The 24,363-nt window shown below is 45.4% G+C and overlaps 1 protein-coding gene across 3 annotated transcripts; it reads right to left on the reverse strand.

The window, feature by feature from the left end:
- Nucleotides 1–68: 68 nt before the first annotated feature.
- Nucleotides 69–24,345, reverse strand: LOC117160123 (alpha-crystallin B chain). 3 transcript variants are annotated; one of them, XM_033340595.2, is made up of 4 exons: nucleotides 23,977–24,345; nucleotides 13,698–13,814; nucleotides 12,234–12,420; nucleotides 69–1,833 (listed from the first exon to the last, which is right to left on the reverse strand). In XM_033340595.2, the coding sequence occupies exons 1-4, from the start codon at nucleotides 24,162–24,164 to the stop codon at nucleotides 1,639–1,641; spliced, it is 687 nt and encodes a 228-aa protein (XP_033196486.1). In that variant the 5' UTR covers nucleotides 24,165–24,345; the 3' UTR covers nucleotides 69–1,638. The 3 variants fall into 3 exon arrangements, with proteins under 3 accessions (XP_033196486.1, XP_033196488.1, XP_033196487.1); XM_033340597.2 differs by lacking the exon at nucleotides 23,977–24,345 and adding an exon at nucleotides 19,606–19,737; XM_033340596.2 differs by lacking the exon at nucleotides 13,698–13,814 and having other exon boundaries at nucleotides 23,977–24,344.
- Nucleotides 24,346–24,363: the final 18 nt, after the last annotated feature.

Consider the following 24,363-nt stretch of genomic DNA (forward strand, 5'->3'; position numbering starts at 1 on the left):
TTAGAATTTTTACAACTCTATATTACTTCTATTCCGGATGATACAAGGAACTTGGAGAAACTAGTTACTCTCTTTTAAAGTTTATTTTTATTTAAACTTCCACATAGTTCGCATTACCTTTTAAACATCATACGTATCTCGATAGTAGTAAAATATTCATAAATAATAATAATAATAATAATATAATAATAATATAATAATAATAATAATAATAATAATCATTACAATGCTTAACATAGTTTAAGCATTCTCGTGTTATAGTCTTTTAACGTAGTACACCTAAAAACTAACACATTTGTAAGTTATCGTTTTACAGATGATCGAAGCTTTTCTTTCGATAAACCTTGCGATGTACAGTTTTCGAAATTTCAAAAATGTTTTTTTTCCCTAATTCGTGCCTCTCACGAAACACGATCTATCAAGAGTTACAATCCTTCTGTTCTATCTTTCTTCGATTAAAGGCAATGCGCGTTTCCGAGAAAAAGTGTTACGTACTTCGTAAAAGAAAGTGTCATATCAAAGCGTCGAGAAAGTTGGTAGATACCAAAAGGAAGAATAACAACTTATCAAATATCTTTGATTTCCTACACGTTACACGACGCCTACGCGTCGCTTATATCTTAACATTACAATCGTTAAATATATATATATAAATATATATATTTATATATAATATATGTATTCTTCTTTTCGTTGATCGTAACGAACTACGATCTTCGATGCTGATTTTACCGATCGATTCCCAGCTGATTGGAGTTACCATCGATCGATAGCAATCCTATAAACACACGTGTGTGTATATCAAAGCGACAAAAAGCTGATCAAAAAAGACACTGCATATCAAACACCTATACAGTAATTTTTTTTTTTTTTTATACAAAATTAGGCGGTTCGTTTGATGGACGTCGAACGTGCTCGTTACATTCTACAGCCTCCGAATAAAGGATTCGTGTCTCATCGACGTTCGATTATCTCGTTTTCTACGTAGCTCTTTCAAGTTACAGTCGGTCTTGGTCAAATCGGATAGCAACGTTTGAAGAAATTCGCGAAAAGGGGCAAAATTTTGGATACTTTTCGTTATTCGATGTAAAACAGTTAATTAGAACGAACGTTTTCGTTTTGTTTCCTCGAAGAGAGATACGCTTTCTCGTGCCATATTCGAGACTCGAGTGAAAAACTAAGTTTCAAAATTGCGCGTGTAAGTAAGCGTGTTTCGCTGCGAACCTTGCCTTCCCGCTAGTTCTCGTTTTATACTCGTAATTTATCACACGTTTTGTCTCGAAATTTAAATACCGAATCTCGATCGTTTTTCAATCAGGAAACGAAGAAAAATAAAAGAGGAGGGGGGGAAAAAACTGAAAAAAGCATAGAATTTATTCGATTTAAGTGGAGTAAACCGTTCGAGTAAAGAGCGAAGAAGGAAACCGAAAGTTCACAGCGAAAGAGTGGAGAGAGAAAAAAACGGAGAAAAAGCAAAAGAAGAGGGGGATAAAAGGAAAGAATGGAAGAGAGAAACGGACTTACGGGAATCGATGGAAAGGGCAGGAAGGGAGCGATCCGACGGACACACGAATCATGGAATTTCGAAGGGAGTTTTAAGAACCGTTTCGTCGTGTATTCGTCCGGTCGATCGAGCGTCTACTGGTGCGCGATCGGGATAAGCTTCTCGCCTGTGCCGATCGCCGGAAGCGGAGCCTCGACGGTGAGCACGCCGTCCTTGCTCAGCGAAGACTTGATACTCTCGGGGTTGGTTCCCTTAGGCAGTAGGAATTCACGGTTGTACTCCCTGTACACCGATTTGCTCTCCGTCTTCTCCTCGTGTTTCGCGTGGACCTGGACACACGAAAATGAAAATTAGGCGATTTAAAAAGTAACAATTTTCTCGCACGATACGCGCTCCTTGTATTCTACCGTCTTAGCTTCTTTCTTAGTAATTTTTTTTTTCTTCTCTTCCCTTACGGACGAAAAATATTTTAGTACAAGCGAATCGACCGACATTCGTTTTCCCGGGAAATCCATCGATTTCGTAGCGCGCATAAGCCAAGAGAAGGCCAAGAATTCAGGTCGTCGGTTCGATTAAGCGCGTTCGTATTAATAAATCAGCTAGGACAGACCCATTTCTGCGATCACGCGAGCTGCATGCTAAAAACGACCGACATTGTTCCGCTCGTTGGTCAACGGATGCGATAACACAGAACGCACGAGGGTAGTTTTAGCAACGTATTTTATTCGGACGCTGTTATCTGTTCAGAATGCAAAGGGTTAAAAGCGAGTAACGTTGACGCATACCAACTAACTAACCAACTAACTTTCGATATTTATCTCGTCTACCATATAGTTTAGCACATATTGTCTACCGTACAGCGGTGAAACGTGCTCGCTTCTCAAAATCGATCGTATCTCGTCTTACTAGGTACGCAGCACGGCAGAAATTTTCAACTTTGGCTTCTCTCTGCCGTATAACGCGAAAATATCAAATCCGTAAACGTTATTTTCGAAGCTCGTAGGCAAACAATTGCTCGTTGAATAATTCAGAGCGTTCGTGGCATGGCGTGTTCGGAAGCGGAAAGGGCGAGCTTCCCTCTTGAAGCTATCGAGGGTAAAAAAGACAGAGGTTGCGTGTCTCGTAATACGGGCGCCTGGAGAAAGTAGGTTATGGAAGGGGACGACGATAAAGTCGGAATACATGGACGTTTCGCGACTCTGATTGGCCGGCGACCACTACCGGTCGAGCCTCGTGATAAAACGAAGGTGGCGTGCAAAGGGTGGAAAAAGGAAGGAATCGAGGCTAAAATAATAAGCGGATGGGAATGGCGGCCGAAGGGCGCCACGAATTCCACCTCCGTATCCACGCGCGTCTCCAAATCGATATTTAGAAAATTGCGTCGACTTTTCTCGATGGTTGATTTCTTAGAACGACGTACAACGAAATTTGATGTATCGCGCTCCAGGTATTCGAGGCTTTACAGTATCCCGTTGATCAGTTTTGAGAGCAAAGCGCGAGAGACACGGTTCCAGGAACGAAGATCGATCGCAGCTTTTTATCGCGGACTAACCGTCTCCGCTTTATCTATTGGCTACTACCGTCAGATACGAGCAACGCGAACGTCGTTCGATGTGCAACGCGATTCGCGACACGGGCACGCCAAACGTTCGTTCCGTCGCGGACGTAGCGATCGATCCACGGACCAAAGGTTCACGCGAGCAAATAAAAATTCATTCGTAACGATGGATGTTTCTAGGTCGGCAGATACGTGCTAAGCGAATAACCACGTAGAATCAACGATCGATCAACGAAATACGATATTATACGACTCGGTGACGATTTTTGCCCGATATCTTTCTCCTCTTTTCCTTGGTCAACGACGATCGGTCAACGCTTTTCGAGCTTCGTTGCCACCGACGATCCGAGAAGCATGCCGTGCCACCTGTAACGATAACTCAAACGTACTTTTGCCAAGTACGTACGCACCGCCATTGCCAACGTTTCACCATCGCTTTGGCGATCGAGCCAACGATCGTCCAACGATATCCGATACCTGCGTAGTTTCCGAATGATTTTTCTCGACATGCGACGCTCGTTGCCTCTTTAGCGTAGGAAGATACGCGTATCGCTCGATGATGCGTGTACGAAATATGCGGACTAATTTTAGGTATTCCAACTCGAGAATCTAGCGTCAGTGCCAGCAACAACGAGGTATTTACGATTTACGTATAGTACGCCGGCTATACGTTAATAAGTATCTAGTTTCTTTCATCGAGAAATCTACGAGTTTGCGGAACTCGGCAGGATCGCGTGACCGCTTTCGTCGTTATTCCTTCTGTGTCGCGAAACGATTTTCGGATACCGTCGATCGACTCCGCTCCGATATAGCAGCTGTACACGGTGCGATTTACCGTTCGGGCGAAACGCGAGCGGAAACAAGTCTGTATCTCGGTGGAAAACTTGAGGCGAAGGAGAGAGAGAGAGAGAGAGAGAGAGAGAGAGAAACAGCGAGCAAGATATGCAGAGTAGTTCTTAGGAAAAACTCGCGCACTCTTGGATAACGACTAACAGTGTCAGAGGTCTCGATCAGCACTCGTCGAACGTACGACAATAACGTCATATTACGAAAGTTTTTCAAATATCGATGGCTTTTCCGAAATTATCGGTAGAACGCGAAGGGACGAATAGTTTTGGCCCGGAATATAAGAAACGAGTAAATCTTTTCTATTCTAAATTTCAAAGAAGTTGCTAATCTGCCAGGTACGAACGATAAAACGAGGGAAAAGATTGTTTAATCGATTATATCGTTTAATTATTCGCCTGGATGAAAAGTTGGAATTATTCGGAGGATCGTGTTACCAGAAATCAACGCGTTTACCTATATCTGTTCTCGTCGATTTGTACAATCGGACAGCAGCTAGCCGGTAGCTAATACGTCTGACAGACGCATTAAAAATAGACGTTGCATCAGGCAGCCGTGTAGCGTCGAACAACCGTGTTCGAGCAGCGGTCATGTAAATATTGTGTCACGACAGGCCATTTCTTACGGGTTTTCGTATAAATGAATCTTATTAGCGCGTTACGTCACGATAGAGAACCGATACAGACTGCGTCATCGACGTATTTAGGTACTGTTACACGCTAGCACGATTTATCTCCCGTATCGAGCAATTACCTCCTCCTCCGGCATCCTCTTCTTCTCTCGTACATCGTCGATTTTTGTAACAAAGCAAGTTTCCGCAATCACGTTGCGCTTTTCTTTCATTTTTACGCAGTTCGAGTAACAATACGGTGGAATTCGAAATAACGTTATTCGCCGTAATTTGTTCCATCGATTTGATATCGATCGTACGTTGGATACTAGATAACCGTAGAAAAGTAACCAACGCTAATTAAGAATAATTATACTTTATTACGCGTTCTTGGATCGCGCGTCGTTTCCGAGTACCGATCGAGATGGAAACGTGAAAAACGAACAATGCCTCTGTACGCCACGTTAGGTAAAAGTAAGGGAACGTCGCGTCGTTGGAACAACCGCGTATAATCGCGTAAGCATCGGACAACGACGTTCTCCGGCATCCAAAGACGCGGAAGAAAGTTTCCCGAAAAACTTTTACTCGCTTGGAACGTCGCGCCGCATCGCCAACACGTCGTCGAGTCGTTCTCTTTCACCCGTAAGTAGATTACTTCGGTTGCAACGACCTCGGGCACTCGTATCGCGGTAAATAAAGTACGCAATTACGATTCTCTCTCCAACTTACATCGTATATTTTTATTTCCGTGGCTGACGATTAGATGCTCGAACATTTACGTAACTTCGAACTTGGCCTTTTGTCTTGTTTTTCGCACGAGTATTCGAACCTAATCGGAAAGAAGCTAACGAACACCTAAACGCAACTCTGTCGTCGATCGCAACGTTCGTTCTGGACGCGTACGACAACTTTGATCGATTAATTCGTTTTACTTTGCCGGGAAGAATCGAGCCGCGACGCTCCTACGGGTACTCGATCGAACGATCTTCCACTCCTTTGACGTAAAATTTCCTTGTCGTATCGAAGCGGTTTGAAAGGCCAAGCGACAACGTACACGTTTACGTACAGATCTAAAGGACCAAGCGGTATTTTAATGGGCAGAGGCGTTACACACGCGTATGCGCACAAACGGATACGCTTCAAGTACCTCTATGGGTTCGGCGTGGAAAAATGCAAGTGCAGAATACGTCTGACCGCACCCGCGAGCAGCAACGCTCGCTCGAGAGGGTGGGCGAGGTTGGTCACGCTAATTGCGTTACGCGCACCGAGTTAACGAGCTGCGTTTCGGCTCGACCCGAGGCTATGTCGAGACGATGTCGAGGCGATGTCGAGGCTCCGTGCGACGCGGTGCTCTCGTTCTTGGACCAATTCGATCTGCCCGCGCGTTCTCCGCCTGCCAACGAACCAAATAACCCGGCCTTAACCTTGCGAGAAGTCGAGGAAGGTCTGGCAAATCGAACGCCTCGTCGATACGCGTCGTTACGCAACTCGTTCGAGAGAGATCGCGTTTCATCTGTATCGCTCTACGGATCGTTCGAATCGGATACGTATTTCTCGTCCCATTCGAGAGAAATAATCGAGATGGATTACAAAATATCCACCCCTTTGTCACACCGTTGCCACTTTCTAAAATCGTATACGCTGAATTTCTCGCTGCTCTTGTTTCCCTTACGCGGTAAAACGGCGTCGACCGCGACGCTACAGCTTGCGCGGACAAGAGCTGTTTCGTTGGAACAACTGGTGCAAGAAAGCGAAGACTCGCAGGCCACCGGCAGGGAACCAGCCTGCTACGATCTCGAGGTAGCACGCTCTTTTCTTCCTTCGTCTTTTTCTACGAGGTACGAACACGGGGGGGAGGGGGGGGGGTAAAGACAGAGGAAAGAAAAGAAAGGAAGAAGAGTGGATATGGTCGGAACGAGGCAAATGTCCGTCGAGGACACGCGCGAGAGACAGGATATACGTGCAAACGGAGCACGTTGCGGCGATAATAACACGACCGTCGCTCTAGAGCCGGAAGATCGGCTTGGAAACTGGAACGTTCGCCGCACGGAGCGAGCGTGAAAGTACCGGTGGTCTCAACCTCCACGCCGATCAGCCGCTCGCGCGGAAACCGGCTATCGCGATGATTCCATAATCGGAGATAAGTTGTAGCACTTTGCCTTTTCAGCCTTCTTCGATCGGAGAAAATTTACGAAAAGAAGAAAAGAGCTTTAGAAATTCTAGCGGCGTTACAGCGAAGAAATTAACGAATTTTCATCGAATCGCCTGTAACAAAACGTATATACAGATAGTTATCTGTAACTCGAACTACGCTTATAGAGATCCCGTAACAGAGGCGTAGTTTCGCTATTAACAACGACCGTGCTACAACGTCGCGCGCACCGCACATCGTAAGATCGATAGGTTTAACGGTAACAGTCACTCGGCGTCCTTAACGTTACAACGTTACAACGTTACGACGAAAAGAAAATTTCCTCCGGACAGAGCAGCTCGAGTTACTCCGCCTTTCGTTAATTTAATACAATTACAAGGTGCACAACCAACGCGTTATTCGAGCGACGCTTTCACCTCCACTTTCTCGTTCGTGGAACAAAGAAGACAGAATCGGAGGTCGTTTAATCCGCTCGTTTATTCAAATTGGAGTTTTGCTTCGAAGGGAGCGATATACGCCTTCTAGGAAATTAAATGGTCTGGACGGACGAACGATCGAACGTTTGAAATAGGTAAAGACATAGAAAATGAATCGAACCTCTGGCGATACACGGTTTCCAGATCTGACAGAAGATTCGTAGAAAATGATCGTTCGACTACGAACGATCGAGAGACTCGAAGAAGAAACGATACGAGAGGAAAACTTTCAGCAACGCGTTTCAACGTTTAACTTTCTGTCTCTCTGCGAACCCTTCGATCGTACGCATTGCACAAAGATTTTCAAAGATACTTGTGGAGCATTCGATAGACGCGGACCGGCGACCCAGCGAATCGATGCATCAAGCACAGAGCCGGGGAAGAACGAAAAACGTGTTCCGGCGTGTCTGGCGTTGCTCTGTTTCGTGTTGCTGGAGTTGGTGGCGATATCGATCGGGCTGCTGGCCGTAAAAGACGAAAAGCGAGCGAGCAGTGGAGCCGCAGGTAATCCTAGACAGAGGGTAACCTGGGAGAAATGGCAAGGCGAAGGGAGACACGGATGGACGTGGCTGGTAACTGGTGGTAACTCGACTCTGCCACGGATCTAAGCTTTCCAACGCGAGGATCGTCTTACCGGATCCGCGAGGATTACGCAAACGGCGACCAACTCGCTGTAACGGCTCGACTCGGATGCGAATTCTCCATCGAATCTCTCCAATCTTTGCACGTTCCGGAAGCGAACATCTTCCACGACTATCGCAACGCGGAGTGGAGGAACCGGAGGACTGTGAAAGCACGAATGTCGCGTTAATTACTCGACTATCTCGTAACGATTTCTTCCACGTTATCTCGATGAAAGTTATCCAAGATCTCTCCTAAAGGAAATCCTGTACCGCGATAGTAATATATAGTTGATCGAGAAAAAACGACAGACTCCTCTTATTCGCTATAAATAGGCCGTGGTTCTTTACGCATTTATAGAAAATTGCAAAAACGTTACGATATTTCGCGCACGAGGTAGATTTTTACTTGGATTTCTCACTCGTCCGATTAAGTTTAATCCGCCAAAAGAACCACGGCCTAATTATAAATCCGCGATTTACGCTTTTTGCAAATTTTCACGACGTTGACGTTTGATACCCCGACGAAGAAACTAAAATTTCGAACGTGCAGAAACGCGAGTAAGTGGCTGTGACTCAGAAGCTAAATATAGCCACCAAAATTTTGACATTGTTCCCGCTTCTGCTTCTTCCCGTGAAAACAGCAGCAACGCGTAAAACGGGAGGCGTTCTCGAGCCGACCGTCGAGCTTTCGAAAGTCGATTAAAGCGTCGGTGTAACGCAAGACTCCTTTCCGGGCTGTCTAATGGCACACTCTCCTTGACCGAAAAAACCAAAGGTCGTGTTTCCTTAACAACTTCGTTAGCGATCCAAATTTTCGACCAAAGCGCGTTCACCATAAAAGTGTACATCGTGAAAAATAATCGCACACTGTGTGTCATCTTCGTCGAATCGTTTCGTCGTGCTTCGATATAAACCTTTCTTCGATCGTACGTTTTCTTGAGAAGTTCTACGCGAGTGTAAAATCGTCTGCAATTAATGATCGTTTCGTGCTCTGGCATCGTTACAGTTACTCTTATTACCATTCCCGTGTCATCTTTCGTAACGAGCTTCTCGTTCGCTAAGATAAAACGTATTACTCGAAAGAACTCTGTTAGAACGATGTTATACTCTAAAAAAAAAACTGCAACTAATATCTTTGGAAATAAGGCACTTTCTCGAAATAACGTTAAGAAACGGGACCGATTCGATTAGATAATTCTCTTTCGTCTCGCGTCTTCGTTCTATCAGCGTAATGGCAAAGGCCGATAAAAATAACCAAGTTCGAATTCACCGATACCAGTAACCCTTCGGTGACATCGTATCCCCGTTAGTATACGACTTTGCTCGTCCAAGGCAACGTTCGATAAATTAGGACGGTAAAGCGAAAACGATTTGCTCGGTACGAGGATCCCCGCACCCATAGCAGCGTTTGCAGTCACTGAAACGACAACCGCGTCGAGTCTATAGATCGCAGATCGAAAGCGAACGACATCGGTGGTTATGGAAGATCGATCGGGTCTATTCTTGTCGGGAGGGAGAGACGATCCAGTTGCCAGAAACGGGCAAACGAACGACGCCACGCCACGCCACGCGTTTCGCAATCGTTTCATCCAAGTGGCCGCTCCACCGCGTTCCTCGTTCGAACAAAACCGCTGAATAAACCGGTCCCTGCTCCTATTTGTCCGAGCCGTACTTTATCGAGCAAGCATGACGTGATCGTGCTACACAATAAGCAGAGATCGCATTCTTCGCTCGGTCCGGTGCTCATCCTTCGGAACGCGTCCTTGGAGCAGCCCTTTAAGGACAGTGATACGCGAGCAGAGCCGACCTGAATTCACGGTAGACCTTGACCACGATAAAACCGCGGTCAACCTGTTTCCAGACGGCAGCCGTTCTTTAAAATGCCCCCTTCGAGCGGGACCGGTTAAGGAAGATGGCGCCGATTCACGCTCGTTGCTCTTTACCGAAAAAAGCATCTCCGCACGTCCCAGAGACGCGTAATGGGCTAAGATCGCGAACAACTCGGAGCCTGTTTCGTTATGCAACGCGATCGTTGAATCGTTTCGACGATACTTTGGCGTTCTCGATGCGGGAATATCTTTGGACTCGAAAGCTTTGGAAAAGTGCGATCGAAGGTATCAACGATACGGAGAGGTTCCCTTCTTGAAATGATAAAAAGATGTTTAAATACTCGAGCTTTCGAAGCTTCCAGAGAACCTAATTAAAACTCGCGCTGGAGAAAATGTTGACGAGGAAAGAGAGAGAGAGAGAGAGAGAAGGGGAAACGGAAAGAGAAGTTAATCGCGTTGGCGCCTTAATAACCAGCCGTCTCCGTGATTGTCTCGCTTCGAGATCCGAGCAGTGAAAAAACAGAGGGTCGACGTTTATCAGAGCCAGACCAGCTGTTTAGCGAGGAAATCGGAATAAAGCCGTCCCTGTTCGTGGGTGTATATACTGCACGCTATACGCGATCCTCCGTTACTTTGATCTTTCTTGCATTGCACGCCGGCAGACTATCACGGTGCAACGACCCTGTCTTCCCAGTTTGCATAACGGTAGGATTCGATTTTTCCACCGCGTTCCTCGAAAAGCTTCGTGCGCCTTTCGCGCTGCGCTAATCTTTCGTGCCGCTTTCCACTTTCGTCGAAGTAAAAAATTCCAACGTTTATTGGATTTTAGAGAAGCGTAATTCCTATACCGTAACAATCGAGTTTCGATAGAAAGAAATTCGAATTTTTCGAAAAGCCAAAGTCGAGGTTAAAGCGGCAGTGACATATCGTTGGAAAATGATCGCTATAGAGCGCCCATAATGGTCCAACGTTATTCCAAGCCGTCGCGGCGTGACGAGCACCGTAAACTTATTTTTGGTGCGAGTTATTTCCGTTCGGGTCGACGGGAACGCCAGCCAGAGAGAAGAAACTTGAACGCGCGCACGAGCTTCGGAGAAAATTCTCAACTCCTGGTCAAACCTCCTGCGTAAATTTTTCTTCCTCTTGCGAGTACCCTACCGTATCGAAAATCTCCTTTCGTATCGCGTTTTATCGATCGACCAGACGCACCCTATCGTTCGTTAGTGTCCGCGCGCTTTCGTCAATTTTTAATTGCTTATCGCTTCTTAATTTTCTCATGGTAGATCGAATCGCGAGTCGAACTTTCCACCGTTCGCGATTCGGAAGACCATTGCGCGTACTTCGCGAAACTCGTTTATTCGAGACAGTGGATATTTCTCGTTACGCGATTTCTTCGAAATTGATCGCTTAGACACGAGTGTACACTTTCGTCTTCTTCTGTATGCAAGGGTGAACGGTAGAAAAACCGTGGAACATGGAAGCGGCGAGAACAGGTAAATATTTGGACAGGGTAAGAAACGTATACATCGCGTCACGAAACGTTCGGTTGGTTAGAAAGGAAGGTTAAAGAAGACGGAAACAATAAACAAACGAGATAAAGCGTATCTCGACCTACGTCGTTCCCGGTCGATTTAAAAAATACAAAGAGGCTGCTCCCTTGCCGCCCTCCTGCCAAAAAGTAAATTCTCTTACGCGCGTCCAATCGATTTTTCAAGAGCGTATACGTTACGCGTATTCCAGTGGAAGCGAACAAGCAGCAACTGGATGAACCAAGAGGTTGGCTACCCGCTACGCGAGCGATGCCGGACTTAATTACGAAGACGCGCGGCGGTTTTAAGTAACGAGAATTGCCCTTACGGGGAGTTAACACCGGTGGAGCCGACTTCCTGCCGGGAAGTGACGTAACAAGAGCAATTACAACGTTCCACGTCGTTCATAAAGAGTAGCGAGTGCCAGTAAACCGGCGTAAAAAATTCTCCGCCACTTCCTGTTCGCCATTCTTGGCTAGACGCGCGCGAGATATTTCGCGTCGCCGCCTCGTCGTCGTCGTCGTCGTCGTCATTTCCTCTCTCGTCGCGTTCGAAATAAACTTTAACGAATAAGAGTCCCGTCTTTAGCGTCGTTTGTCAGAGGAGAATATACGAAGCTTTAGATTTTAACCAGAGATTATTCTCTATGATCTATTGAGAAAAGCCTTGGAAACGCGGTGTTGTTCGATCAATTTTCGATGCGACTCGTCGAGAAGTCACGGTATTCCACGTACGTATCTAGACGTACGGCGCCGATTGCATAAAACAACGGGCCAGATTCGGCGGTTGCCAAGTTGTGCAACAAGCGGCGTTAGAGAGGAAAATAAGCGCGTACCACGACGAGTCGCAGACGTAACAAGTAACTTTGCGTAAAATACCGTCTTCTCGAACAAACTGTTGACCGTACATCGTACCTTGGAAATATCGTACGAGTTTATCGGTATCTACGCGTCTTTTTAAATAAACCTCGAAGAAAAATAAATTTACGCGGGAGACCGAATGGGAAACCTGCGGACGGTTGCGTGTTTTCCACGACGAAACGAACAGGAGACGACGCAACGAGGCACCCTATCAACGCAGAGAAGAAGAACGCAAACGGTACTCACCAGCAGCTTGTTGTCCACGGTCTTCACAACGATTTCCTCCGGCGTGTACTGGGAGACATCGAATCGGAGCTTCAGCATTTTGCTGTCACCTTCGTCCTGGATGAGCGGGCTGTTCAGGCCATCGAGCCAGGCCGAATCATGCTGGGGGCTCAGAGAACTGCTGTTTTGAGTGCTCTGCGTCGTAGTGCTGAAAGGTACAACACGACCAATCGTCCATTATCGGTTACGTTCTTTGTCACTGTAACTTTTATCACGGTACAATCGTGAACGTTTGGATGACGAAGAAAGGTGAGAAAAAAAAAAGAAAAAAAAAAGAAAAAAATGAAAAAGGAAAGGCACAAAAAGAATATGCGTTGTCGACGACGATGCGATTCAGACCGAAAACAATACAAATGACAAAGGAACGCGTCTCGACGAAGACTCGTTCGCCTACGGGTGACCTGGGTGGTGTACAGTTCGAGAGAAACAGAGCCTTACCTACGATGATAGTGACGATGCAACAGGGAGGAAACAATAGCAAACACAACATTGATACTGACTCACGACTCGCGACTAAAATCGTGCGCATCTACTCTGACTAACGATGCGACAGATCGAGAAACTCGATCGCTATAGCGTGGCACACGCTCGCCGGTCACGATGGCGTTGCTTTCACGAAACACGCGACAAACCTCGCCAAAAGCGATCGTTACGGTAACGTCACACAACATAATACGCACGCTACGGCACTCGAGTTAATTCGTTCACCAAGCGGTTAATTGTTTGCCAATGCAACTACGTGAACAGTCTCGTGCCCGTTACCTTGTACAGTGTTTTCTTGCCGATGGTGGCTTATGGTTAGCGGTGAGACAGCGGTAGAAAGACACAGTAGGTACAGAGGAGTATGGTACGTACATGGAAATAAAATTTGAGACAAGCGCGCGAGGCAGCTGTTTCGATGACGAGGCCAATTTCAGCGAGTGAGTTTCAGCGGCGGAGTACTTGGAATTAATATCGACGGCGAAAAGTTTGCATCGATCGACAGGCTGAACCGCCAGTCGATAGCAAAGTTAGCAACAGGTTCGTTATTGGCACGATCGGAGCCAAGTAACTGGCAACTTTCGATATTCGACACTCACGCGACTCGAGTATCGTTAACCTCGCGAGAAACGTATTAATTTAAGGATACTCGTCCGCCATGGCAATATTAATTCGATACGTTCAAATTTAACCGCATTTTCCCTGTTTTACTGGAAGCCAGTACGAAAAAACGTACGCCACGAATTATACCACGAACGAGTATAATTCCACCGAACAGCAAGCCGCCAATTCGCGTTTCTTACGCAAAGATGAAAAACAAAATGGCGAACCTCTACTAAGGAGAACAGGGACTAGACAACTATTCGTACGTTAAAAAAGAAAAAGAAAAAAAAAAAAAAGAGAGAGAAATCGTTGGTTTTTTCTCTGTGTTTACAGTAGCGTCACCTTTTGAAGCTGTCGAATGCGGACCGCTTTGGCGGTGCTGCAGGGTCGACCTTGTCCCAACCTTCGGTCTTCGAGGTCGTCGATGTTCGGTGTTCACTGGTGCTCGTGTGATGTCGACTTCGAGTTAGTCACCAACGTGCCAATGCAGAGAGCCAATCAGAAGGCGAGACAGAAGTCGAGCAAGGGGGAACAGGGGACATTAATATTTTGTTAACTTCGGTGGTTAGTTTCGTACAGCCGCATTTCTCCTCGCCGCCAATTTTTCGTCTTTTTTCTCTTTCGACAAATTTCCGCTGTGTCCTGGCGTCAAACGAATCGTCGATAGCAACTTCGTTCTTCCACCGGTCGATTATAATTATCATTATCGTTGCTAAAATAAGTCGGAGATAAGGGGCGACGGCAGGCACGGTCGGCCATTTCTTTTCGAGTCGTATCTTTCGAATTAGCGCTTTAAGCTTTAACGGAAGAACGAAGGAGACAACTGGACGTTCGTAGAGTAGAGCAAAGTAGAGTAGAATAGAGTAGAGTAGCCGGTTCGGTTTGTCGCCAGGAAACGGTATGTACAAGAGGAGTTCCAAAGAAGGTCCATTCCCAGGATAAAATTGTTCCGTATTTACATACGAAAGAGGCGTAAGAATAGCGCTGCAAGTTACATCTCCGCTGGTTATTTGAAAAACCGTTTACAGCGTGTCTCCAAATAGATGGCACTCTTATTTAGAACGTCTGTGCTTCAAGTTGCAAAGCGATGTAGAACACATTTCTCAACGTTGCGAACGTTACCTAGCAGTTCCCAAATCTCTACGGAACCTCGAAACGATAAAATTCATCGCCTGTTCGAGCGAAAATTGGTCGCGTACTACTCGATCGTGGAATTGCAGGCAAGCAAGGAAGGCCACTTGTTTGGGAACTGCTGACGCATTCCGTTCGTTAACGCTTCGTGTCACTGCGGGTTACACGCTGTTACATCACTCGGCAATTCGGTAATTAGGTAGGCTAAAAACCAAGTATCCGCATCATGCCAATCAGCCATTAAAAAAATTACTTTGGCGAGCCAGCAACCGATCACGGTTTACATCCTGGGAGAAAGATCTCGACCACGCAATTTGCACTGCGTACAACGCGCTGTACATTCGTAAGAGAAAAACGAAACGTTTACCAACTTGTATAGCTAAAAGTATTGCTAGAAACTCGAACGTCCGATCGTTAAAAGCGGCCGAGTACTTGAGAAAAGAGAGCCGAGACAAAACGTGGCATGAATATTTTTCACGCGTTCGAACGTGTCGGTACTTTGTTCGACTCGACTTCTCGGTACTCGAACAATCGCAAAATTAACGCTGCTATTAAGAAGATACAAGCTGTTTTCCGTCCGCTGTTTCGTCCCATTTTCGAACCAACTTCGTTACCGATCGATGCCGCACTAATCGCTTCGGTTAATCGACGTTAAACTAATCCACGACGAGCCGTCACGAATTAACTTATCCAGCTTCGTCGTCGTTATTTATAGCGTATCGACGGTTAAATGCCAGCACGATGCGAGTCTCGTAAAACCGATAGCCGGAAGTTACGGGTCCTGTACGCTTGTTCGAGGAGGTCGCCGACCCGCGGACCTTTCTAAAATAGCGCGCTACGGCTGTAACGTCTCGTCGTATTGCCCTCGAAATTAGCCCTCCGCTGTACTCTACCCTTGCACGTGAAACGGATATCTGTTTTAGAAAGTTTAATAATAATCTTCTTAGCGGTACGTGTCGTCTCGTCGTGCTTTCGCTATTCGCTGTTTCTTCGCCTCTTCTTTGGCCATTTAGTCGAACGCGTCTCATCGAATAGAATGGACGGGTGAGAAAGAACGCGTATAGCGAAACCTCGAACTCGTTTTAACGCAACGTACGCAAGTAACAGAGATGTTTCTTTGGCATCGCTGTTGTCGGATAATTTATTATTTTTTATCAAATCGCGACCATGGGAAACCTTGCGAACGATTCGCAACGATCGTGAAATCAATATCAGTCTCGAAAATCTAGCTGATAAAAAATGACAAGTACCATTAAGCCGTATTAGGAAATAACGTTTTGTTTTTTTCAGATTTTTATCGTAAAAAAACCAACGTGCTTGAAAACAACAACCGAACAAACACGTACACGGAACACGTTCGACGACCAATCTCTTCTATTCTTAGGACAAAATTGTCTGCGATAAAGTAACGATTTCAGGAAGAAAATGTCGCTGTATACTGTCACGCGACATAACGTGCTCGTGCACAGATAGTTTCGTCCTCGATACGAGAGAAAAAAGTAACTGGCGAAACGGTAGAAACTGCACGATTCTACATTTCACGTTATGCACCGCGTTGTACGGGCGTTCCCTCGACGATCCATGTTCGTAAGATTCGAAGAAATATTCGATGGACCGGCAACTTGGACGTTTCGAGATTTTTCGAAATTTAAGAGCCGCGTCCGAACTCACGCCGAACCAACTTTGATTCGATCTTTCGATGCCAAAGCGTAAATCGATCCTAAAATATCTCGCTTGCTAAGATGTATGTAGACGGAGAAGCGGCTTAACGACGACCAGGCAGCATTCGACGACCTGATGCCAAAGGGGATCGAAAAAAGGTAAAGAGGAGTAGTAGATTTAATGGGTGGTTCGTTGAATGGTGGCAGTGGCGGTGGCGGTGGCGGTGGCGGTGGCGGTCGGTCAACGAAGCAAGGGGGAATAAAGGGAGCTGTTTCCCTTTAGCAAACCTGTTTCACGCGAAACAAAAGCGGGTCCGTATCGAAAAGATCGCGATGTCTGTCAAAATGCCTTTCAGACGTATAAAACGTGCAGGAAGCGTTCTACGAGATGAAGTATGGAGAAGGCGGCAGGAGAAAGGCTCTGTCTCGTTGCGACGAGTCACGAGAGGCGAACCGTGCCGAGCAGGATCTCTCCAACACGGAATCCTTTGGCTCGAAAGGCCACGCGATACGTCACCAACTCGAGATCGAACGCGAGCGCGACTTTCCATCTAGTTGTCGTGTTCCATCTTCCACTGCATTTTCAAAGATTTTTTCGCTCGATTGCTCGTTTCGTCGAATAGGAGCTCGATGGCGACTATAATTTCATCGCGCAAAGAACAAACATAAGACAGAGGACATCCGATTTATCCCTGGCAAGGATTCAACGAGTCGATCGTAAATTTCTCAGTATGGAATGTAAATGGATTTGTACTTGGCCTAGAAAGACCGCCTGAAAAAAAAATCGATGACTAGCTCGCCCGAGATTGCCAATAAGTTAATCGATTTGCCTTCTCCTTGCCTCGATCGATCGGGCCGCGAGTAAGTCGAAGAACCGAACACCGACAAAGTCGAACCAACTGTAAGTCGTTTTTCCTATCGAGTAGAATCTATCCGTTTCTTTCTTTTAAATTATTCCTGCCAAAATTTGATCGATCATCGATCAATACGGAATGACGCACGGAAGCGTCTGCAACATTCGCTGGCATTGGCAAATACTGCAACAGAAAAATACACGTAACGTCGATCGTGTAACTATCCACTGTGATGCGTCAGAACGACTGCTTTTTTCATTACGTTTTCGCATTACGAAACCATGCGCACCGTGTCGACCAGTCGACCGGTTAATTCGATCGCAAGCAATAGAAGCGAAAACGAAACGATAGATCGTTCCTAGTCTATACACGTCGCATACAAATTTCCCGCAGGACGAGTAAAGAGCGAATAAGCACTGATTAGGACCGATTCGAAACAAAAAATCGCTGGCTATTTCGCTGCTTATCGTATTAAGCGCGCAAGATATCCATCGATAAATTCCACACGAATACATACGATACGTATGTACTCTGCGTACTATTTGACTATCGACGATCTGTTTATTCGATGGAAACGAAAAATTCCAAGGAAAATTACGCAGCCAGAATACGATCGCTTGCCTCCGCAGCATCGCCAAACAACTTCCTCGTTGTCTTCGTAACGAGTTACGCGCGCATATTAGCCAAGCATCGCGGCAAAGGAATTCTCCGAAGAGGAACTGGCGTACGGGCCGTGAAACGTTACGACGAACGTAAATCTGATCCGCTGATCGTAGGTAAGTAGCCGAGTCTCGAACATCGATTCGGCATGCTGCACCAGGGAGTACGCATATAGAAAATGCGTTACGCGGCCGATTAATTCCACCGCGATGATTACACGCGTGCAACATCTTGGATCCTACGCGTTCGGTGGATCGAACGCCGTGTACGTTTCCACGAAACGTTAGGTCGAATTAATTTCGTGCAACGTTCGTTGCTATAAATAACTCGCCGCTCAAATTTCCGACAACTTGCACGAGTAATTACTTAGGATCAAAGAGGATCTGGAAATTTGTTCGAACGATTCGCAAGTGGCTCGGCACGGTTATTACGTGCTCCGAGTTTTCAAGAAATCTTCGAGTTATTTAAGGAAATTTAAGGGGAACTTGGTTTTCGAAAAGTCGGAAGCTTCGAGCTTGCGCCTGCTTCTTTTCTTGCGCTCTTCTTGCTCGTTCCATTACCTCTAATTTCGTTCGACCAGTACCAAACTGCATATCCAAACTGCTAAACGTACGAAATTACGTCTACCAATTACGTTCAAGGTCTACTTTCTTCCGTACACCGATTCTACAACAACGCGGTAAATTTGAATTGCCTACTGCGTGCTTGTCCTCTTAATTCGCAATTTGTCCATCGATAACGCGTTGCTTCGTCGTGTTCTCGATAGTTACTCGATACTTTTTCCTATGCTCCACGGCTTCTGTACCTCGATCCTCGAGTCCCGATAGACGCGAAAAAGCAGAACGGTCTGTTATAGGTGGTTTTATAATTCGCAAGCGATATAAGCGATCGACTCTCGGTTCTCTCCACTGATTCATCCCTCGCGCGTATTAGAAAACATTTTCGAAAGCTCGCGGCAACATTTATTTCGAACGATACTTGTCTATTTGTGGCTAGGCCGTCCCTGAGCACCGATTACGTCACCAACTGACCACGTGACTCGTCGGACCTCGTAACTCGTAATGGTCCATATTCACCTCCCACGGATCGACCGACCGCGACGCGATCATCTGTCATCGATTCCGTGCACCTGCTGCCCACTCGCCAACCTGATTACGTCGAAAAAAAAAGAGAAAAAAAAAATAAAAGTAGGGTAACCTTCTTCGAGATGAATTTTTTAAGCTACGTGGTACAGCACTTTTCTAAATATTTAATCTGCGTTTTAACGGTACGTGGACGTTTTGAAAATTTTCTAATTTTCTAGGAAACAGGATGGTTCGGGCGATTGTCGACCACTATTTTAGGAACGCGCGGCTTGCTCGCCTTCCACGTGTTCTCGACACGTTGCTTCGATGATGTATAACGTTCGAGCAACGGAGACCTTGATGGGCAACCTTCTCCGCGTTATTTTAAAAGCTTCCGATGGATTTCTGATGCTTTCGTGGTTCGCTCGCCGACGCGCCGCTGACACCTACCTCGTACTCGTTGGAACTCGTTGGAACTCGTGGAAATTCGGCAACGTTGTACGCGTCGGTAGCTTCGTACAGCGCAAAAGGAATTTCCGTTCGAAAATTGAAAAGCGCGCAAGAAGATGACTCTTGAAACGATCGATGAGATCGGTCATAGCAGTTAATAGGCATTGTACTTGCAAACCGAATCACGACGAGCACCTGGCGAAGTAAATCGCAACCTTGCCGTAGCACCTACGACAGACCCACCGATGAAAAATGCGACAAATACGTCTCGAACGATCGAAAGCCTCGACGATTCGTGTACGCTGTATCGAAAACCGATAGATTCGAAACGAAAGCATACGAAGTAGGCGAGCGCTTACGAACGAGTCCTGGAGAGAAACCAAACGATAGGCGTGAAAATGCAAAGCTGCGTTTATGCGTGGTCACCTACCGAAGTTTAATCACCGTTTTGTGATCCGGCGGATACGCATTCCGGTCGACGATCATGGTGATCCGCGTCGATTCGCGAATCAGCGAATCGGATCGAGAAGGTAGAGAGAAACGATTTGCTGTGTCGCCTGCCACGCAACCAGAAAATTACTGCGCAAAACGTTGTACGATCAGCGTAAGCTCCTCACCTTTTCCGCGCGCTGCTATTACAATTTAGTACACGATTGCGAGTGGGGAACACCGATGCACCGTGTCACTGTCAAGGATGCGCGTTGACGCAACGGACGCTTATATCCTCTCTAATGATCGGCAGTTGCTGGTCGGACAACACCGACTCGCTCTAACGATTCGTTAAACTACGCGCTTACGAACACAACGCTTTTCCAACGCGTTTTTATTTTTTTCTTCTCTTGTTCTCTGCCGTGGCTTGTTTTAAAATTAAAAGTCCAAAGAACAACGATTCGTTTCAACGACTCTTTAAACTTAAGATTAACTTCAAACGAAGAGAGCACGAGATTGGATCGTGTTGCTATGGTCTTTGGATTATCGCGAGGATACGTTACTCCTTTTAATTACAAAGTACAGAATCTCGGAGTCAACGTGCGTCATAAGCGTTCTCCGAGCACGCCGTTGTCGCGTTAAGATTCCGCAAATATCTGTCACGAAGAAATGTCAAATATCTCGGCTGATCGCAACGCGGTAGCGGCTGTTATCGAACGCGGACTATCGGTTGTTTCGAAATGCAGGAAACGAAAATGCAAAGTATCTCTCGGTAATGAGAAGAACGTTTCTACGCGATGCGATCAGATGCGATAAATTACATATACGTGTAACGAGATTGCAGGAAGGAACGTGTTCTTTGTCAGTGCGACGAGTCTCGTTAAACAGCCACCTATTACGCAACGTATCGTTTCGACTAACGACCGACACACGACCTGCGTTTACATAATCGTCCATTATAATCGACGTACGAAAACTCGTCACATCGTTCGATTTAATTACAACGCCCGTTGTAGAATCGCTATCGGCTAATGATCGTTGCACGCAATTTCCAGATATTATCGGCTGTTATTGGATATCGTGTAATTTCTATTTAACGCGTTCGTACGTATACGTTTGTGATCCGAGTCGGGGCTGGTACACGACGGAGAAAAACGTAGAAAACGACGATTTACAGGCAATAAATAAATTCGCTACGAAACACCCGACTATTTGGCTTGCTCAATCTCGTGAAAGCACCTCGTCCAAAGCATCAAAGGCAATCGAGGCACGTACATACCACTGTACGTACGTACGTATATTCATCTTCCGATCGAATCTAATTTTACGCTCACGCGATCGAAAGCACTTTTCGAATTAAATCATTGGCATGCCATTTTGACGGCGAGCAAAAGGTTATTCGATCCATTCCTCGTTTTACGAGCGCATAAAATTCCACGCCTCTTCGTTCAAAGGCATTTGTGAAACTGCCCCTAAAAAAAAAACTTAAAAAAAGAAAAAGAAAAACAAAGAAGTTAAAAAAGAACCGGAGAGGAACAAATGGATGTAAAACGTTAGTCAAAACAAGTAATTCGACCAAATGTACATCGGCTCCGGCAGAAAAGTGTTTTCGCGCAAACGCGCGAGATCGTCGATAAAGTCTGAGAAACGACGAAACTCGCGGTAAATTGCAAACGGCCCAAATTCCCATTTGCCAAGGAGGAATCCGTAGAATTTTGGTCGAGGTTATTTTCCGTCGATCGGGCTTCCCCCGAACAGGATGCGAGAACGCGTTACCCAGGCTGGTTAACGAGAACTCTCCAAAATTTGTGATCGACGGTGAACAGCTTCGTGCGTTATAATTCGCACGCTTTCTTTTTTTTTACCATCCTACGCATCTGTATTATCGTTACATTTTCCCCGTGTTTCGACGTAGGGTTCGACTACTTTGTATTTTGAGAAGAAGGAACGTCAAGTCGTTGTAACAGATTCGGTAAATAATTCGATTTCCTACCGCGAGTCGTACATGTTAGAAGGTGTTGATTTTCGAATAGTCGGGTAATAAATTTAGAACGATGCTTCTATAATTAGTAAGTTGAGCGCGTAGCGGGCAAGCATATCCAAGATCGAACAGGCCTTCTATTAAAATAACACGACTGTCAGCTTTCGCGGTGTTGGCATGCAAAAACTGTGGCACATGGCACGCATTCGGCGCACGATCCACAGCGAATTCGCAATTTATTCCGCGTGAATTCCAATGTAAATGTTCCCAAGATTCGACTAGTTCTCCGATAGACCAAAATATCCAAAATTTCTCAACGTGATGCCCGAAAACTGTACGTGAAACACGTCGAATTGCGAATTACGCTACTACCGTACACTTGCAAGGACAAATTTTCTCATAATTCTTCGAATTTTTCCTTAAATTTAAATATCGTAATTTCCAGCAACAGCTCCCCTATATTTGCTTGGCGAGCATCGGTGACAGGCAATCGCTCGAAATAATCAGCGTTGCTCTCCACCGGGATTAGAATTTCAAACGCGCCATACACCAGAAACAACGAGAAACATCCGTAACGAAGCGTTCGTAGTGCCAGGAGACCCGACTCTCCGCACGTTTCAGGATAGCCTGTACACCAAGGCCAGGTGTAAATTTTCGTCCAACGAGATCGTTTGTTTTTCGTTTATACCCTAGCAAGAAAGGCACATCGAGGGGGTTCTCCTCGCGCGTTCTTCATAGCGAACGCACTGACGAAGCCTCTATAAATAGCGGATACGTTACTGAAATACGTGAAACGAATATACATATGTACGTGTGTACTGATGAAAAAAAGTGGCAGAGACGCGACCTTAATTTACACTTACCGCGATCAACACTACGCTTTCGTTTCGTTATCACGCGCTAATCGATATACGTGTACGAATCAAACAACTGTCAAAGCAGCGCGCTTTCTCGCCACTTAACGAGAAATTCGCGTACGAAAGCCTTCCGTGAATTTCTTTTCGAAATGTCCAGAAAGCAACGCGATCAGAACTTTGAAACTTATATATATATATATATATATATATACATATACATATATAGAATATATAGAACTATATATATACAGCAGAACTTTACAAAGAATAATATCTATCCTTTCTAGCCATCTTTCTTCGAGCGTCAAAACTTAGGATTAAGTTACTTTTGTACCACTCTGTATAACAAAAGCAGGTAGATGCGCAGGTAGACGAGGTAACGCGAACACAGCGTTATGCTAATTCGCGCTAAAAATCAACACATTGTTGTGCAACCGGGCAAACATCGATCCATGGAAAAAAATTAAATGGCGGCTATTGGCACACTGTTGCACCTCCTATAATGTGAGCTGAATGTTTTATGGTTTACGAGTTCACCATTAATTCGACGCTGAACCATCGACTTTCACGAATCAATTCCAACAAAGTAGCGAATAAATATAATCAGAGTTCGTAATTTATATCTCACGCGGATGAGTTTTCATGGTCGGCTAAATTCGAAATCGTATCGTGTTGTTACCGTAACCCGATCCACGATAAAATTGATTGATTCTATCGGCCGACTTGAAAAACAACTTTGCGACCGTTCGATCGTACGACTCGAATCGAATGCGTTTAAACTGACGATCATTCTGTCGAGCATGTCTTCAATGAGAACAACATTTTACAAGAAAAGTGCAGCATCGATCGATTTAACTCATTATCTATCGCGAACACGGAAGAGATCAAAAACGAGGATAAAGACGTTTTAATGCTTCTTGTTTCTGCAGCGTTAAGGCACTCGAATTAACTTCAATAACGTCAGGCATCGATTCTCTCCTCTCTTTTACCGTTATTCTACGATGAATTTCGTTCACGATGTATTGTAATATCGATCGCTCTTCTGGAAGGAGGAACGGCACGTTTGTATTCGATACGATGACTATGTAAACAAGAGTTTCTAGAACGCCATGAAAAATAAATACCGGTCCTGTAACCGACGTGAAACGAGACGTAAACTCAAATCCGAGTAAATTTTAAATATATCTCATCTTAAAACTCCAGTACGTTTTACATCCAATTTAACGCCTTTCGATAATCGTACTTTTACCTAAGATAACATTAATACGATCTTCTTTGACGATAGCTTTTTCTGGGCTAATTTTCGATCCCATAGTCATCTTATCTCCATCTATCCGTACTTCAAATATTTTCCCACTTGTATCAAAAGTCACGTTCGTAGATATTCGTATTTCATGTGCCGCGTAACATTTATTATTGTAAGAACGTTGAAAAGAATCTTAGCTCGGAAATTCATCGGAATGAACGAACAGAAGAGAAATCGTGCCGGGTGTACGCGTGTTAAAAGGTTAGGTGCGTCTCGGTAACAACATACCTGGTGGTGCTCTTAAAGAAGTTATTGCTTTCGCGATTCATCAACTCGCTACGGAACCGTGACATCTCGTCCTCCATCTTTCTCATCTCGGCGTCGAAGCGTTCCCGTATGTTGGAAAATTCGGTGTCGATCACGCTGAAGTCACCGAGCTTGATAGGAATATTGCGCTTGATACCACTGTCAGCCATGATTTCTGCTTCGTTCACACTCGTGTCTCTCTACACCAAAAGCCACTAAATGAGATGCTCGCTCGTATATCAACAACAAGCACTACTCTCACGAACGATCGTTTTTAATTACTGGAAATATCGTTCTCGGTCACGTACAACCGTTCTGTACGTTGTCTCGCCTAAGAATGAGCGCGGCTCACCGAATGCTCCTTAAATA

Source organism: Bombus vancouverensis, chromosome 2 (genome assembly GCF_051014615.1).
Source record: "Bombus vancouverensis nearcticus chromosome 2, iyBomVanc1_principal, whole genome shotgun sequence".
Taxonomy (NCBI): domain Eukaryota; kingdom Metazoa; phylum Arthropoda; class Insecta; order Hymenoptera; family Apidae; genus Bombus; species Bombus vancouverensis.